At 47.9% G+C, this 16,313-nt stretch overlaps 1 protein-coding gene across 1 annotated transcript in view; it reads right to left on the bottom strand.

Moving 5' to 3' along the window:
• The window catches only part of LOC145338708 (lamin-B3-like), a 59,670-nt gene extending 55,267 nt beyond the window's left edge, over window positions 1-4,403 (bottom strand). The window contains exon 1 of the mRNA XM_080183108.1: window positions 3,803-4,403. Within this exon, the coding sequence (XP_080039234.1) occupies window positions 3,803-4,227 (425 nt within the window). The 5' untranslated portion in view covers window positions 4,228-4,403. The remainder of the gene's footprint in view (window positions 1-3,802) is intronic.
• Between the last annotated feature and the right edge of the window lie 11,910 nt (window positions 4,404-16,313).

Raw genomic sequence — 16,313 nt, 5'->3', positions numbered from 1 at the left:
ACACATCAGAATCCATCTCCTAAACTCTTGGCTTTGGTGTGCGATTGTTTCAAAATAACGAGCAACAGCTCCTATTTATTTAAGGCCTCAGCCATTTCCTCATCTCCTACCACTAAATCCCCCCCCTCATCCTCTAAGGGTCCAATATTCACTCTAGCCAGCCTCCTCCTCTTTATATATTTGTAAAAACTCTTACTGTCCTTTTTTATATTTAGTGCTAGTTTAGCTTCATAGTCTGTCCTTCCTTTATCAACTTCTTCGTCAATCTTTGTTGATTTTTCAACCTCTCCCAACCTTCTACTCGCCCACTACTTTTAGCCACTCTAAACACATCAGCTTTTAATTTAGTACTCTCCTTTATTTCCTTCGATAACCACGGCTGATTATCCCTTCTCCTACATTACTTCTTTACCACTGTTCCTCAGCAGTCCTACCGACCAATCTGCGCCCCCAATCTACATTTGCCAATTCCTCTCTCATCCCATCGTACTCCCCTCTGTTCAAACAGAGGACACAGGTCCGGGATCCTACTTTCTCATCCTCCATCTGCATCAAAAACTAAACCATACAATGATCGCTCGTCCCAAGAGGATCCCTCACAACAAGATCCCAAATTCTACCTGCCTCATTACATAACACCAGATCTAAGATAGCTCGCTCCCTCGTCGGTTCCGTCACATACCGTTCAAGGAAACTATCCCGGCAGCATTCCAAGAACTCTTCCTTAAGCCCACCGCGTCCGACATGGGTCAACCAATCAATATGTAGATAATTATCGCTGTTCCATTTCTGCACACATCATTTATTTGCTTGTTTATAGTCCGCCCCATCTCCAAATTATTATTTGGGGGCCTATAGGCCACACCCACCAGCGTCTTCCTCCCCTTACTGTTCCTTATCTCCACCCACAACGATTCCACGTTTTGCTTTTCGGAGCCTATATCTTCCCTTACTACTGCCCTGATATTATCCTTGATCAGCAGAGCTACCCCACCCCCCTTTTCCTCCCGTCTATCCTTCTTAAACACTTGATACCCCTGGACATTCAGCTTCCAGTTCCTGTCACCCTGCAACCACGTTTCTGTAATGGCCACCAGATCATATCCATTTCTGCTTATCTGCGCCACCAGCTCATTCACTTTTCTCCGAATGCTTTGTGCATTCAGATAGTGCCTTTATCCCAGCCTTTATCTGGACCCTATTTGAAGGAACACTACCAACCTTTCTCATGCCCCCTACTCCCTTTATTATTGGGACATCCTTAACATTTTCCCATGCCTGTACCCTCTCTTTTACTTTAGACATTGTAATTTCTCCCACCCCTGCACCCTCCCCCCAGCCAATTAATTTAAAGCCCTATCTACAGTCCTAGTTATACGATTTGCCAGGACTCTGGTCCCAGCACGGTTCAGACCAAGATCATCCCATCTGGGCAGGTCCCACCTGCCCCAATCCTGGTGCCAATGCCCCATAAATTCAAAATCATTCCTCCCACACCAATCCCTGAGCCACCCATTCATCTCTTTAATCCTATTTACCCTACGCCCATCTGCACACGGTTCAGGTAGTAATCCAGAGATAACCACCTTGTCGGTTCTGCTTTTTAATTTCATTCCCAGCTTTTCATACTCCCTCTGCAGATCCTTAGTTCCCATTTTGCTTATGTCGTTGGCAACCACATGTACCACAACAACTGGATTTTCACCCTCCCACTCCAGGTTCCTTTGCAGCCCAGATGAGACCAGGCAGACAACACACCCTTCTGTATTCTTGATCCCTGTCACAAAGAACAGTGTCTATACCTCTAACTACACTATCCCCAATTACCACGACATTCTTCTTTACTTCTTCCTCTTTGTCCTGTGTCTGCACCACTGCACCGTGGGCAGTTTGCACATCAACCTTACAGCCCTCATTCTTGTCTACACTGGGAGCAAGAACCTCAAACCTGTTGTGCAGATTGAGAGGCTGAGGCCTTTGGGCCCCTCCTTCCCTCCCCCCGCCGTCCCTCCTGCCCCCCCCACCCACCCTCCCTCCTGCCCTCCTCCCCACCCACCCCCTCCTGCCCCCCACACCCCCTCCCTTCCCCCACTCACTCCTCCCTTTCCCCTACCCCTCACTCCTCCCTTTCCCCTACCCCTCACTCCTCCCTTCCCCCATCCCTCCCCCTCCCTTCCCCCCACCTCACCCCCCCTTCCCCCCAACTCCCACCTCACCCCCCCTCCCTTCCCCCCACCCCTCCCTTCTCCCCAACTCCCACCTCACCCCCCCTCCCTTCACCCCGCCTCTCCCTTCTCCCCAACTCCCACCCCACTCCCCCCTCTCCCCCCACCCCACCCGCCTCACTCCCCCCCCCACCCCACCCTCCCCGCCCCACTCCCCCCCACCCCACCCCCCCCACCCTCCCCACCTCCCCCCCCCACCCTCCCCACCCCACCCCCCCACCCTCCCCACCCCACCCCCCCCACTCCCCCCCCCACCCTCCCCACCTCCCCCCCACCCCACCCTCCCCCCCACCCTCCCCACCCCACCCCCCCACCCTCCCCACTCCCCCCCCCACCCTCCCCACCTCCCCCCCACCCCACCCTCCCCCCCACCCTCCCCCTCACCCTCCCCACCTCCCCCCCACCCCACCTCACTCCCACCCCACCTCACTCCCCCCCAACCCTCCCCCTCCCACCTCACTCCCCCTCCCACCCTCCCTCCACCCCCTCCCACCCTCCCTCCTCACTCCACCCCCTCCCACCCTCCCTCCACCCCCTCCCACCCTCCCTCCACCCCCTCCCACCCTCCCTCCACCCCCTCCCACCCTCCCTCCTCACTCCACCCCCTCCCACCTTCCCTCCTCACTCCACCCCCTCCCACCTTCCCTCCTCACTCCACCCCCTCCCACCTTCCCTCCTCACTCCACCCCCTCCCACCTTCCCTCCTCACTCCCCCCCCTCCCACCTTCCCTCCTCACTCCCCCCCCCCCAACCAGCAGCAGCCTCTTGTTAGCCAGTCTAGGGGGTGTGGATGTCTCTTGCACCCCATTATCCAGGTTACACTCCCTCTCCCTGATGAGCCTCAGTGTCTGAAGCTCAGAGGCCAGCTCATCTACTTTGAGCTGGAGCTCTTCCAGCAAACAGCACTTACTGCAGCCATGGTCACTGGGAAAGACCTTGGGGTCCACCAGCTTCCACATCGTACAGAAACAGCACATCACATGCCCCTCCATCACAGTCTCTTAATAATTACTAAACACAGTTAAGAATTTAAACTTACCTGGCCCTTTTCTGCCAAGCCCTTTGATCCAAAGCCCTTACAGCTCACTCTGTTTCCCTCTCACTCCGCTGCCCGCGCTCAACGGCAAGCCGCCTTTCAAACTTCATGCGGTAAAAAAATCCCTTCCCACAAAGCCCCGCGGCCCGCTTCCTGTCCAGTTTTTAAAGCAGAAAAACCGTTAGAAAGCCCGCGAAAATCTTTACCAAGGTAATCGTTTACCTTTGCTCCGTGCGACCTTCACTCCGCCCGCTCCAGCGAACAAATCTATTTTCAATGGTCCTATCGTATATTAGGCTGCTCTTTCTCTTCCCTCTGTTGGTAACTGTGACACTATTTTTCTTTCTCACCTATGTGCTCTATGAATGATATGTTTTAGCGTGCAAAAAACAATACTTCTCACTGTGTCTCAATACGAGGGTAGGGTGGGGTGGGGTGGGGTAGCGGGACGGGGGGGGGACGGAACGGGTGAGGCAGGGAATGAACGGAGGTGGGGTGGTGGAGGATGGACGGGGGGAGGAGCCTGGTTCCCCCTCCTCACCTCTCCTTGAGGTCTCGGTTCTCGGCGCTCAGATCTTCCGCCTGCAGCTCCAGGCGATCCCGCTCCTTGGTCCTGCTGCGCAGCTGCTCCCGGGTTTCTTCCAGCTCCCTCTCCACCAGGGAGCGGTTGGAGCTCTTCTCCTTCCGGCAATCCTTTAGCTGCCGCTCCAGATCCTCTCTCTTCCGCTCCAGGCTGTGGTTGCGCTCGATGACAGCGGCCAGGCGGTCATTCAGCTGCTGCAGCTCTTCCTTCTCCTCCTGGCAGCTCCGGCACAGCGAGCACCCGGAGCGCCGTTGCTGGCCGCCGGACCTCCGTCGAGACCTGCCGCGGGACTCTGGCTGCTCAGGCGGCGGGGAGTCGTCCCACTCCGCGAGCCGGGAGCCGCGGCACTGCTTGCATCGCAGAGAGACGTCCCAGTCACACATCACTCACTCAGAAGTCAACAACTGCTCTCTCTGGAAGACTATTATCTGGGTCTGAAACCACAAAAAGACACTTATCTGCCTCACAAAAGGCAATGAGTAAATTATCATTGGGGCAGGTTTTATATTCTTTTTGAGGGTTTTATTACCCCCAGAGCTATATCCTTTTTTAAAGTCCAATTCTAATGTGTAGGAACATTGCCAAGTTCAGGGAATGTGCTCACGTGGTTTAAAGGCCTCATTATTTAGGACCAGCACATTGCTTTTTATTTTGGAGTGTGTCTATTTCTGACACAGGACCTGAGTCTCATACACACAGTAAAACTCCACTGGTGCCTGGGAGGCAGCCACATCTCTGCATACCTTTCCTCATCTCACTTAAGGAAGCTTAGGGGTGACCTCATAGATGTCGATAAAATTATGAGGGGTTTAGAAGAAGTAGATAGTTAGCATCTTTTCCCAAAGGTAGGGAAGTCTAAAACTAAAGGGCATAGGTTTAAGGTGAGACAGGAGAGATATAACAGGCTCCAGAGGGACAATTTGTCTTCACGCAGAAGGTGGTGAATGGAACAAACTGCCAGAGGTAGTAGTAGAGGCGGGTACAGTTTTATCTTTTGAAAAGCATTTAGATAGTTACGTGGGTTAGATGGGTTGGAGAGATATGGGCCAAATGCGGGCAATTGGTAAAGCTTAGTGGTTAAAAAAGGGCGGCATGGACAAGTTGGGTGAAGGGCTTGTTTCCATGCTGTAAACTTCTATGAGCCATGACTCTATAATTCATCAGGAGACATTGACTCTCACTTTTCTCCATCCTGACTCCATTTTTAAATCCCCATTTCACTTATCACTTGTTCTGAAGTTTTGCTTTCACTGACCTTTGTTCTGCTATTAAGACATTCTGCTATTTATGCCAGCATCATCAGTTTCTTTAGTCTTTGACACGAGTAAAGTCAATACAAACTTGATGTAGTTTCAACAATGAACGATTTATTATCAATATAATTTATGTACGAGATAAGCGTCTGAGAGAACTACAATTCACGTCTACTCTATTCTCCTCCCTGGCTCTAACCGAGCTTCCTTGCTGACTCAGGACACACACGTCCTTGCTCCCAATTGGCTCAGCTTCCCACATAGCCTTTCGAAAGAGTCCAAACCACTCACACAGCCATTAAAAGACATAGGGCTCTGTCCTCAGCCCCTTACTATACTCCTTATACACTGTGTGGCCAAATTCCCTTCCAATTCCATTTACGAGTTTGCTGATGACACTATCGTAGTGGGTTAGATCTCAAACAATGATGAGGCGGAGTACAAGAAAGAGATAGAGAATCTGACAAACTGGTGCGACAACAATAATCTCTCCTTCAATCTCAGCAAAACAAAGGAGATAGTCATCGACTTCAGGAAGCGTAGTAGAGAACGTGCCCATGTCTACATCAAAGGGGATGAAGTCGAAATGGTCGGGAGCTTCATGTTTTTAGGTGTCCAGATCACCCACAACTTGTCCTGGTGCCTTCATGCTGATTCGACAGTTAAGAAAGGCCACCAACACCTCTACTTTCTCAGCAGACTAAGCAAATTTGGCATGTCCACGACAACTCTCACCAACTTATACAGATGCACCATAGAAAGCATTCTTTTCTGGCCATATCACAGCTTGGTATGGCTTCTGCTCTGTCCAAGACCACAATAAATTACAAAGGATTGTGAATGAAGCCCTGTCCATCACATAAACCAGCCTCCCATCCATTGTCTACACTTCACAATGCTTTGAAAAAGCAGCCAGCCTAACTAAGGACCCCACGCACTTCCACCTTCTTCCATAGGAAAAAAGAAACAAAAGTCTGAGGACACATACCAACCAACTCGAGAACAGCTTCCTCCTTGCTACCATCAGACTTTTGAATGGACCTACCTCGCATTAAGTGGATCTTTCTCTACACCCTACCTACGACTGTAAGACTACATTCTGCACTCTCTCCTTTCCTTCTCTATGTACGATATGTTTTGTCTGTATAACACGCAAAAAACAATACTTTTCACTATATACCAATATGTAATAACAATAAATCAAGTCAAAAAAACAAATCAAAGGATCACCCCCTTAAAGGCTGCATTTATAGAGGAGGTAATGGCCTAGTGGGACTATCACTAGACTATTGGTCCAGAAACTCAGCTAATGTTCTGAGGACTGGTTTTAAATCTTGTCACAGCTGATGGTAGAATTTGAATTGAATGAAAAGTATCTGGAATTAAAACCTACTGATGACCATTGTCGATTGTTGAAAAAAAACCATCTGGTTCACTGGAGCTAACAAAGGGTCATCTGCATTTGAAATATCAGCTTTTTCTCTCCTTACAGATGCTGCCAGACCTGTTGAGATTTTCTAGCGTTTTCTCTTTTCCCAGCTGGTTCACTAATGTCCTTCAGGAAAGGAAATGTGCAATCTTTACCTGGTCTGGCCTACATGTGACTCCAGAGCCACAGCAATATGGTTGAACAATGTCTCTCCAAAGGCAACTAGAGAGGGACAATAAACGTTGGCCAGCCAGTGATGCCCATGTCCCATGAATGAATAAATAAACCCCACAAATATTGTCAGCCAGAATTCTCCAGGTATAGATAGATTAAACAGAGGTAAGCTATTTCCTATGTTACAGACACACAGTACGAGGGGCCATGGGCTTAAGGTGAGGGGGGAAAGGTATAACACAGATATTAGAGGGAGGTTTTTCACACAGAGGGTAGTGGGGGTATGGAATGCTCTGCCAAGTAAGGTGGTGGAGGCAGGCACGCTGGAGTTGTTTAAGAGTAACTTAGACAGGCACATGAGTGGGTTGGAGATGGGAGGATAACGGAGATTGTTTTAAATAAGGTTCATTAGCATTGGGACGCCCCTGGTAATGTAAAAGGATATGGTATGATAATAATGATTTTTCTCTTTTAATTCGCAGGTTTTAAGTCGGTCCGCCTTGTTGTCCAACGAGGGGCATACACGCGATGGGTCGTACTTGGGCTGCTCTTGAATTTTCGAGATTGGCCTAGTGTTTCATGTCGTTAATGTGTGCTTCAACTGGACCAGATGCTGGGCAACACGACAGCTCAGTGACTATCACCGTTTGCTGTGCAGACACATGGATTTGGGCCAGTGTCTGTGGGAGTTTGCGCATTCTTCCCGTGCTTGCGTGGGTTTTCTCCGGGTGCTCCGGTTTCCTCCCACACCCCAAAGATGTGCTATTAGGCTAATTGGAGGTAATAAATTGTCCCTAAATTAGTTTCCTTCAATGTGGATTGCCATAAAACAATAGATAAGGGTCATGGGTGGAGGGGGGGGTACTGGTAATGTTAAAATGGCGGCGTGGGCTCGTTGGGCCAAAGGGCCTGTTTCCCGGGCTGTTTTTGTTCTTTGTTCAGTAGTGGCGGATCCTCTTGCTTCCACCGACAGTGCAATCCTGTCACAGATTTCCCAGCAGCATGTGATGGCTACAAGGGAAATCCCATTGACAGAAGAACCCGCGCTAGCAAATGACACATCACCTCTCGCTGCTGAGAAACCTGCTGATGAGAGACTGGAAAATTGCAGCTCTCATTAATGCCTCCCCTCCCCCGCCTCCCCTTGTCTAGTTCTCACTCATTGCTGACCTACTCTGCTCCACCCCTTCTTAAACAGTATCAAATCAATCACTTTTATCTCTGTTTCGCTGTGAAGAAGAATCACATGGACTGATTTGGGCAGCATGGTAGCACAGTGGTCAGCACTACTCCTTCACAACTCCAGGGACCTGGGTTCGATTCCTGGCTTGGGTCACTGTCTGTGTGGAGTTTGCACATTCTCTTGTCTGTGTGGGTTTCCTCCGGGTGCTCCAGTTTCCTCCCACAGTCCAAAAGGCGTGTGGGTTAGGTTGGTTGGCTTTGCTAAAATTGCCCCTTAGTGTCCTGAGATGTGTAGATTAAAGGGATTAGTGGGTAAATATGTAGGGATATTGGATAGGTAGGGATTGTGGTCGGTGCAGACTTGATGGGCCAAATGGCCTCTTTCTGCGCTGTAGGGTTTCTATGTTTCTAGGACTCAAAACATTAACTCTGTGCTTCCCTCCACAGATGCTGTCAGGAGGTGATAAGTTGCCAATAAACATTGACCAGGACACTGCTCTTCTTTGTCTTTCACATCTACCTGAGTCAGTACAGCTTCGTTTTAACATACCATTATCCAAAGATGTACAGATTAGGTGATTAGCCATGGTAAATATGCAGGGTTATGGGGATGGATGGGCCTGGGTAAGATATTCTTTCAGAGAGTTGGTGCAGACTCAATGGGCTGAATGGCCTTCTTCTGCACCGTAGGGATTTTATGCATTGTTGGGATTCTATGGGAAGACAGCACTTCTATGAATGTAGGACTCCTCAGTACTGCACTGGAGTGTCAGTCTTGATTTTTGTACTTAAAATAACCTTTTGACATAGAACTGAGCAAGATTCTGGGTGACCTTTTCCTTTATATTTTTTCATGGGATGTGGACTTGTGTTTATTGCCCATCCCTAATTGCTCTTGAGCTGAGTGGCATTGCTGGGGATCTGGAGTTTCATGTTGGCCAGGCCTGATGGCAGATTTCCTTATGTAGAGGACATTAGTGACAGAATTGGGTTTTTACAGCAATCTATGATTTCATGGTCATCATTAGACTTTTAATTCCAAATTAATATTGAATTCAAACTTCACCATCTGCCATTGTGGGATTTGAACGTTGGTTCCCCAGAGCATTACCCTGGAATTACAAGGCCCATGACAATACCATCATGCCACCACCTCCCCCATTTTGACAGAAAACCGATACCGTTTCATGCCAACATTAAACGTGGAATGCAAATCAGGAGTGAAAGCTTCAACTTCCTTGAAGCAAAGCAGAGAATTCCCTCCTTCAGGGAGTCTTGGTCTGCTTCATTTCACTGTTCCCTCAGGCTCTGACACCAACTTCCGGCTTCATGTAAACTCAAACTGCAGCGTTGGTGCATTATGAAATTTCTATATGTTGTATTTTAAATACATTCCTGATGTCAGCTCCTGATAACATTCCCTATTAGAAATTAAAAGTTCCTCCTTATGTCAACATTTGAATAATTAATCATTTTCCACTCAGGTGTTTTCGGCCATTAAGAATCCCACTTTCACAGTGCCCTGCCCAATCATTTGAATAAGTCTGGGATCGATTACTCCACATCATTGAGATTGATGGGCTGAATCTTTTTCACAATCCATTAAACCAAATAGCAGGCATTAGATATAAATCTGAAAGGGATGCAGCATCTGAAGGTCTATAACATTATGTGACTGATGCACGCCATTCGCAGCTCCTCAGGTACTGAAGCAATCCATGTCCAAGACATGCACAATATCTAGACTTGGGCTGACAAGTGGCGAGTAACATTCGTGCCATACAAGTGCCAGGCAATGTCCATCTCCACAAGAGAGAAATCTAACCATCACCCTTGACCTTCAATGTCATTATCATTGCTGAATCTCCCAGTACCAGAATCCTGGGGGTTACAATTGACCAGAAACTGAACTGGACTAGCCATGTAAATACTGTGGCTACAAGCGTAGTTTAGAGGCTTGGAATTCTGCGGAGAGTGACGCACGTCCTGACTCCCCAAAGCCTGTCATTCAACATACGAATTAGGAGCATGAGTAGTGCACTCTGCCCTTGAACATGCTCTGCTATCCAGTAAGAATATGGCTGATTTGATTGTAACCTCAATCCCACCTTTCTGCCCACCCCAATAACCTGTTGTCTCCTTGTTAATCAAGAACATAGCTAGCTCTGCCTTAAAAAGATTCAAAGATTCTGCTTCCACTGTCTTCTGAGGAAGAGAGTTCCAGAGACTCATGACCTTCTCCCACATCTATAAGGCACAAGTGATGGAACACTCTCCACTTGCCTGGATGGATGTAGCTCCAGCAACACTCAAGAAGCTTGACACTATCCTGGACAAAGCAACCCCCTTGATTAGCACCACATCTACAAACATCCACTCCCTCCATCACCAATGCACAAATGCAGAAACTCACCGAGGCTCCTTAGGCAGCACCTTCCTAACCCATGACTGCTACCATACAAAAGGACAAAGGCAGAAAATACACAGGAAAACCACCACCTTGTAGTTCCGCTCCAAATCACATGCCATTTTGAAATATATCGCCACTCCTTTACTGTCTCTGGGTCAATATCAGCAACACCCCCGCCCACCCCATCAACACCGTGGGTGCACCCACACTGCATTGAATGCAGTGTTTCAAGAAGACAGCTCACCATCACCTCCTCCAGGATAATTAGGGATGAGAGATTAATGTTGGCTTAGCCAGTGACACTCACATCCCCCAAATAATCTGAAATTTCAAATGACATCTCTTTTACCAAACGTCATGCAGCGCTAATTTTCCTCAGCTAAGAAATCACTAAAATTCTCTTTATTGTAAAACAATGCGTTTTGCAGTATGTTAAATATGTAAAGCAATGAAATACAATTGTGCATTAAAAAATAGTTTGTCAAGTATTGTGTGCAGTTTTGGTGTCTATCTGAGGAAGGATATCCTTGCTATAGAGGCACTACAGTGAAGGTTTACCTGGCTGATTCCTGGGATGGCAGATCTGTCATATGAGAGAGACTAACTTGGTTACGATTTTATTCCATGGTGTTTAGAACAATGAGGGGGATCTCATAGAAACTTATAAAATTCTAACAGGGTTAGACAGGGTAGATTCAGCAAGAATGTTCCCATTGGTTGGAGAATCCAGAAATAGGGGTCATAGTTTGATGGTAAGTTGTAAAAATTTGAGAACTTTTAGAATTCTTCCACACAGAGCATGGTGGTTGTCTAGAACAAGCTGACAGAGGTAGTTGTAGAGGTTGGTACAATTTTGTCTTTTAAGAAGCATTTAGATAGTTACATGGGTGGGATGTAAAGAGGGATCTGGGCCAAATGCGGGCAATTGGGATGAGCTTAATGGTTAAGAAAAAAGGGCAGCATTTATAAGTTGGGCTGAAGGGCCTGGTTCATGCTGTGAACCTCTATGACTTTAAGACTCAATAACTAAGTGGGGAGAAATTTCTTCACCCAGAGGGTGGTGAATGTGTGGAATTCACTATCACAGAAAGTAGTTGAGGCCAAAACATTGTTTGATTCCAAGAAGAAATTAGATACAGCTCTTGGTGCTAAAGGGATCAAATGATATAGGAGGAAGGGGGGATCAGAATATTGAATTCGATGATCAGCCATGATCAAAATGAATGGTGGGGCAGGCTCAAAGGGCCGAGTGGCCTAGTTCTACTTCTAGTTTCTATGCTTGTATGTTCAAATCAGGATGCCGTTTTGATTCCTTTGGTGATTGCTATCAGGCCAGATACTTCTGTGATGAATAAAAAGAGCTGTCACCTAAAGCATATTTGAGCACAGCAGTTAAAATATTTTCTATTTATTCAAGGAGTTATGTTTTGTAACTATGCTAACCTTTGATTCTACTTTTATGTTGTTGTGCACTAAATTTGTTTGCTATTAAACTTTATATAAAGCCATGAAATACAATATGCGCGTTATAAATCAGTTGATCATTAAACTTGAGAACAATACTCGAAGGGTTTATGAATATCATTGTGAGAAAAATGAAGCAATTTTTCACATGGCTTAGAATGTTACTTCTTTAATTCTGTGATAGTACATTACAACCAAATAAATCAGGAGAGATTCCACGATGCAAACCCTTTCCCCAGATCACCAGTTCACCTGTTACATATATGAGGTGCATTGACCCAAACCGGCACCAGAGTGTAGTGATGGGGGAATTTTACAGTACTTCACTGCAGTGTTAATTTGAGCCTTATTTGTGACTAATAAATAAACTTAAATTTATTTATATACCTATATTCTGAATGTTCTCTAACAAGTGGAAAATAGGGAACATCTGGAATTCTATCCCACTATAAAGCTCAGGTCAGTTGAACATTTTGGAACTGAAATTGGTACATACATTTCCCTAAATTTCCATCCCCTTTATTGTGGAGTTCCACTAGAGGTAGACAAAAACGTTGACGAGCGACGAAAGACTTGAATAAGGCACTCACTGAGTGTTAAAATGGGTGGCGCGGGCTTGTAGGGCTGAAGGGCCTGTTTCCTGTGCTGTGCTGTTCTTTGTTCTTTGAAATTGATTGATTTTTGTTTAGCAAGGGTATTCAGGGATGTGGAGACACAGTATGTAAATAAAGTTATGGAACAATTCAGAACTGGCTTGAGGGGTTCAATGGCTTACTTCTACTCTTACATTCCTTCCTATGTACCTAACGCTACAATCTTGCTTAACTTGGTGCTCCCATAAACCATAAAACAAGCAAAACAAAATCCAATTTACTTCATATCATGCACATTGTCTAATTTACAACTTTCCTTTTCTCTGCATATTGAACTTAAACCATCCAAGCTTGTGCCTGGCAATGGTACCTTGACTTGTTCTAGTGCTCCTACAAAACCTTCACCCTGCTGTGGGAGCCAACAAATCTACTGGTTATTGCTGAAGCTGAACTTGACCATGCGCTGTGCTATTGCATGCAAGCTTCCCAACAGGCCGCTTGGTACAGATAGAAGATGCTATACGGGCACCTAGATGGATGGGCGCAATGGTGGCACCGAAGTTAGCATTTCTGCCTCACAGAGCCAGAGTTCAATTCCAGGCTTGGGTCACTGTCTGTGTGGAGTCTGCATGTTCTCCCCATGTCTGCGTGGGTTTCCTCTGGGAGTTCTGATTTCCTCTCATGGTGCATTGGCCATGCTAAATTCTCCCTCTGTGTACCCAAACAGGTGCAGGAAAGTGGCAACTAGAGAATTTTCACAGTAACTTCATTGCAGTTAATCTAAGCCTACTTGTGACACTAATAAATAACTGAAATAAAAGTATAATGATCATAGAATTACATGGAATTTTATAGCATAGAAATGGGCTTTTGGTCGTGCCAGTGTTTTTATTCCACATGACTTTCCTCCCACCTTAATTCATCTCAACACTATCAACTTATCTTTCCAATCCTCTCTCCCTTGCATTCCTCAAACTTCCCCTTAAATTCCTCATAGTCGCCTCAACTATTCCACATTCTCACCACTAACGAAGAGCTTTCTCCTAAAATGCCGTTTGAGTTTATTCAAAAATGTCATATTTATGCTCCTGTGGTTTTGGACTCCCCAACAAGTGGAAACATGTTTTCTTCAACTTAAAGTTGCCAACACACCAGGACCAGATGCATCCAAGGATATTGAAGGAAGTGTGAATGGAAATTGCAGGGCTGCTGAATCTAATCTTCCGGTCTTCTCTACACTCACGGGAGGTGTCAGAGGACTGGAGTATTGCAAATGTTACACACTTGTTCAAAAAAAGGTTGAAGGTTGACGGATAGCCCCAGCAATTATAGACCAGTCAATTGAACACCAGTGGTGGGCAAGCTTCAGGAACAATAATTTGGGATAGAATAGTCATGTAGAAAAATGTGGTTTCATTAGGAAGATTTCTAAATCATGTTTAACTAACTTGCTGGAGCTTTTGAGGAGGTAACAGAGAGGGCCAATGAGGGGAAAGCTGTTGATGTGTAGTACATGGACTTCAGAAGGCATTTGATACAGTGCTGCACAACAGACTAGTGAGAAAAGTTATAACTCATAGAATAAAAGGAACAGCAGCAAACTGGATACTAAACTGGCCGAATAATAGGAAGCCGAGAGTAGAAATAAAGTTTATTTATTAATCACAAGTAAGATTACATTATCACTGCAATGAATTTACTGTGAAAATCCCCTTGTTGCCATACTCTGGCACCTGTTTGAGTACACTGAGGGAGAACTTAGCATGGCCAATCCACCTAACCAGCACGTCTCTTAGACAGTGGAAGGAAACCGGAGGAGTCAGAGAAAAACCACACAGGCATGGGAGAATGTGCAGACTCCACACAGACCGTGACCCAAGCCAGGAATCAAACCCTGGTCCCTGGCACTGTGAAGCAGCAGTGCTAACCACCGTGCCACCATGTCACCCTAACAGTAATAGTCAATGTATATTTTTTGGGCCAGAGGAGGTTTGTAGTGGTGTTCCCCAAGGGGTCAGTATTGGGAATCTTGCTTTTCCTGCTATACATTAATGATCTAGATCTTGGTGTGCAGGGAGACAATTTCAAAATTTATGAATGATACAAAAGTTGTAAATATTGTAAACTGTGACGAGGGCAGTATAAACTTCAAAAGAACATAGACAAGTTGGTGGAGTGGGCAGATTGGTGGCAGATGAAGTTCAATGTGGAGAAGTGTGAGGTGATGCATTTTGGTAGGAAGAACATGGAGAGAAAATATAAAATAAGGGGTAAAATTCTGAACAGGGTGCAAGAGCAGAGGGAGCTGGGTATCCACGTGCTTAAATCATTGAAGGTAGTCAGACAGGTGGAGAGAGCAGTTAATAAAGCATATACTTTATCTGGATTTATTTATAGAATCATAGAGTGCGAAGGCAAGGCGGTTATGTTGAATTTATACAAGGCTCTCGTTAGAACTCAGCTGGAATGTTGCGTATGGTCTGGGTGCCAACAGGAAGGATATGAACATATTGGAGAGAGTACAGATGAGGTTCATTCAAGGATGAGAAATTTCAGTTAGGATGGACTGGAGAGGCTGGGACTGTTGTCCTTGGAGAGAGGAAGGCTGGGAGGAGATTTGAAAGAGTTGTTCAAAACCATGAGGGCCTGAGTCGATAAGGAGAAACTGACCCCACTCTTAAAAGAACCAAGAATGAGAGGGCACAATTTGAATTGATTTGCAAAAGAAGTAAGTGTGATGTGAAAAACTTATTCACACAGTGAATGGTTTGGGTCTGGAACTGCTGGAAGTGTGGTGGAACTTCCATTAAGGCATTTAAGAGGGCATTAGTTGATTATTTAAATAGAAACAATGTGCAGCAGTATGGGGAAAGGCAAGGGAGTGGCACTAAGTTGTGATGCTCATTTGGAGAGCCGGTGCAAGCACAAAGGGCCAAATAGCCTCTTTCCTCCTTCCACCTAATCACCCCCCACCCTCCCCCCCTACCCCTACCCCTACCCCCACACCCCCCCCTACACCCCCACACCCCCTACCCCCACACCCCTACCCCCACCCCCCCCAAACCCCCACCCTCCAAATCCCACCCACCGCCCACACCCATCTCCCACACCCCACCCCACATACCTCACCCACCCCACACCCACCCCCCTCCCGCCCTGCCCCACCCAACCCCCACGCCCACCCCCCCCCTGCCTCACCCACCCCACCCCCACACCCCCCCACCCACCACTCCCCCCACCCCACCCCCCATCCACCCTCCTTCCCCCACACCCCCTCTCCCAACACACCCCCCCTCACCAACCACACCCCAACCCCCACACCACCCAACCCACCCCCCCACGCCCTACCCCCACCCCCTACCCCCACCACCCCCCACATCCCACTACCCCCACATCCCCCAAATCCCACTACCCCCACATCCCCCAAATCCCACCCACACCCCACCCACCCCCATCCCCCACCCCACACCACCCAACCCCCATCCCCCACACACCCCACCCCACCCACATCCCACCCATCCCCCACACCCCACCCCACATACCTCACCCACCCACCCCCACACCCCACCCATCCCCCACACATCCCACCCCACATACCTTACCCACCACACCCCCCCACCCACCCTGCCCCACCCACCCCCCACACCCCACCCGCCCCACACACACCCCCCCCACCCCACCCACCCCCATACCTCACCCACCCCACCCCCCACCCACCCCCCATGCCCCACCCACCATCACCCCACCCACCCCCCATGCCCCACCCACCATCACCCCACCCAACCGCCCCCACACCACTCACCCCAACCCCTCCCCACACCACCCCCCCAGACCACCCACCCCACCCAACCCCCACCCCCCCCCCCACACCACCCACCCAACCCCCACCTCCCCCCACACACCCCCCCAGCCTCCCCACACCCCTCCAGCCCCACTGGCAGAGTTGGCAGGTCAGGCATTGGAC

The sequence above is a fragment of the Carcharhinus amblyrhynchos genome, unplaced genomic scaffold (genome assembly GCF_965287045.1).
Source record: "Carcharhinus amblyrhynchos unplaced genomic scaffold, sCarAmb.v2.hapA chromosome_152, whole genome shotgun sequence".
In the NCBI taxonomy this organism is placed as follows: Eukaryota; Metazoa; Chordata; class Chondrichthyes; order Carcharhiniformes; family Carcharhinidae; genus Carcharhinus; species Carcharhinus amblyrhynchos.
This window is presented reverse-complemented; position numbering and strand designations above follow the sequence as displayed.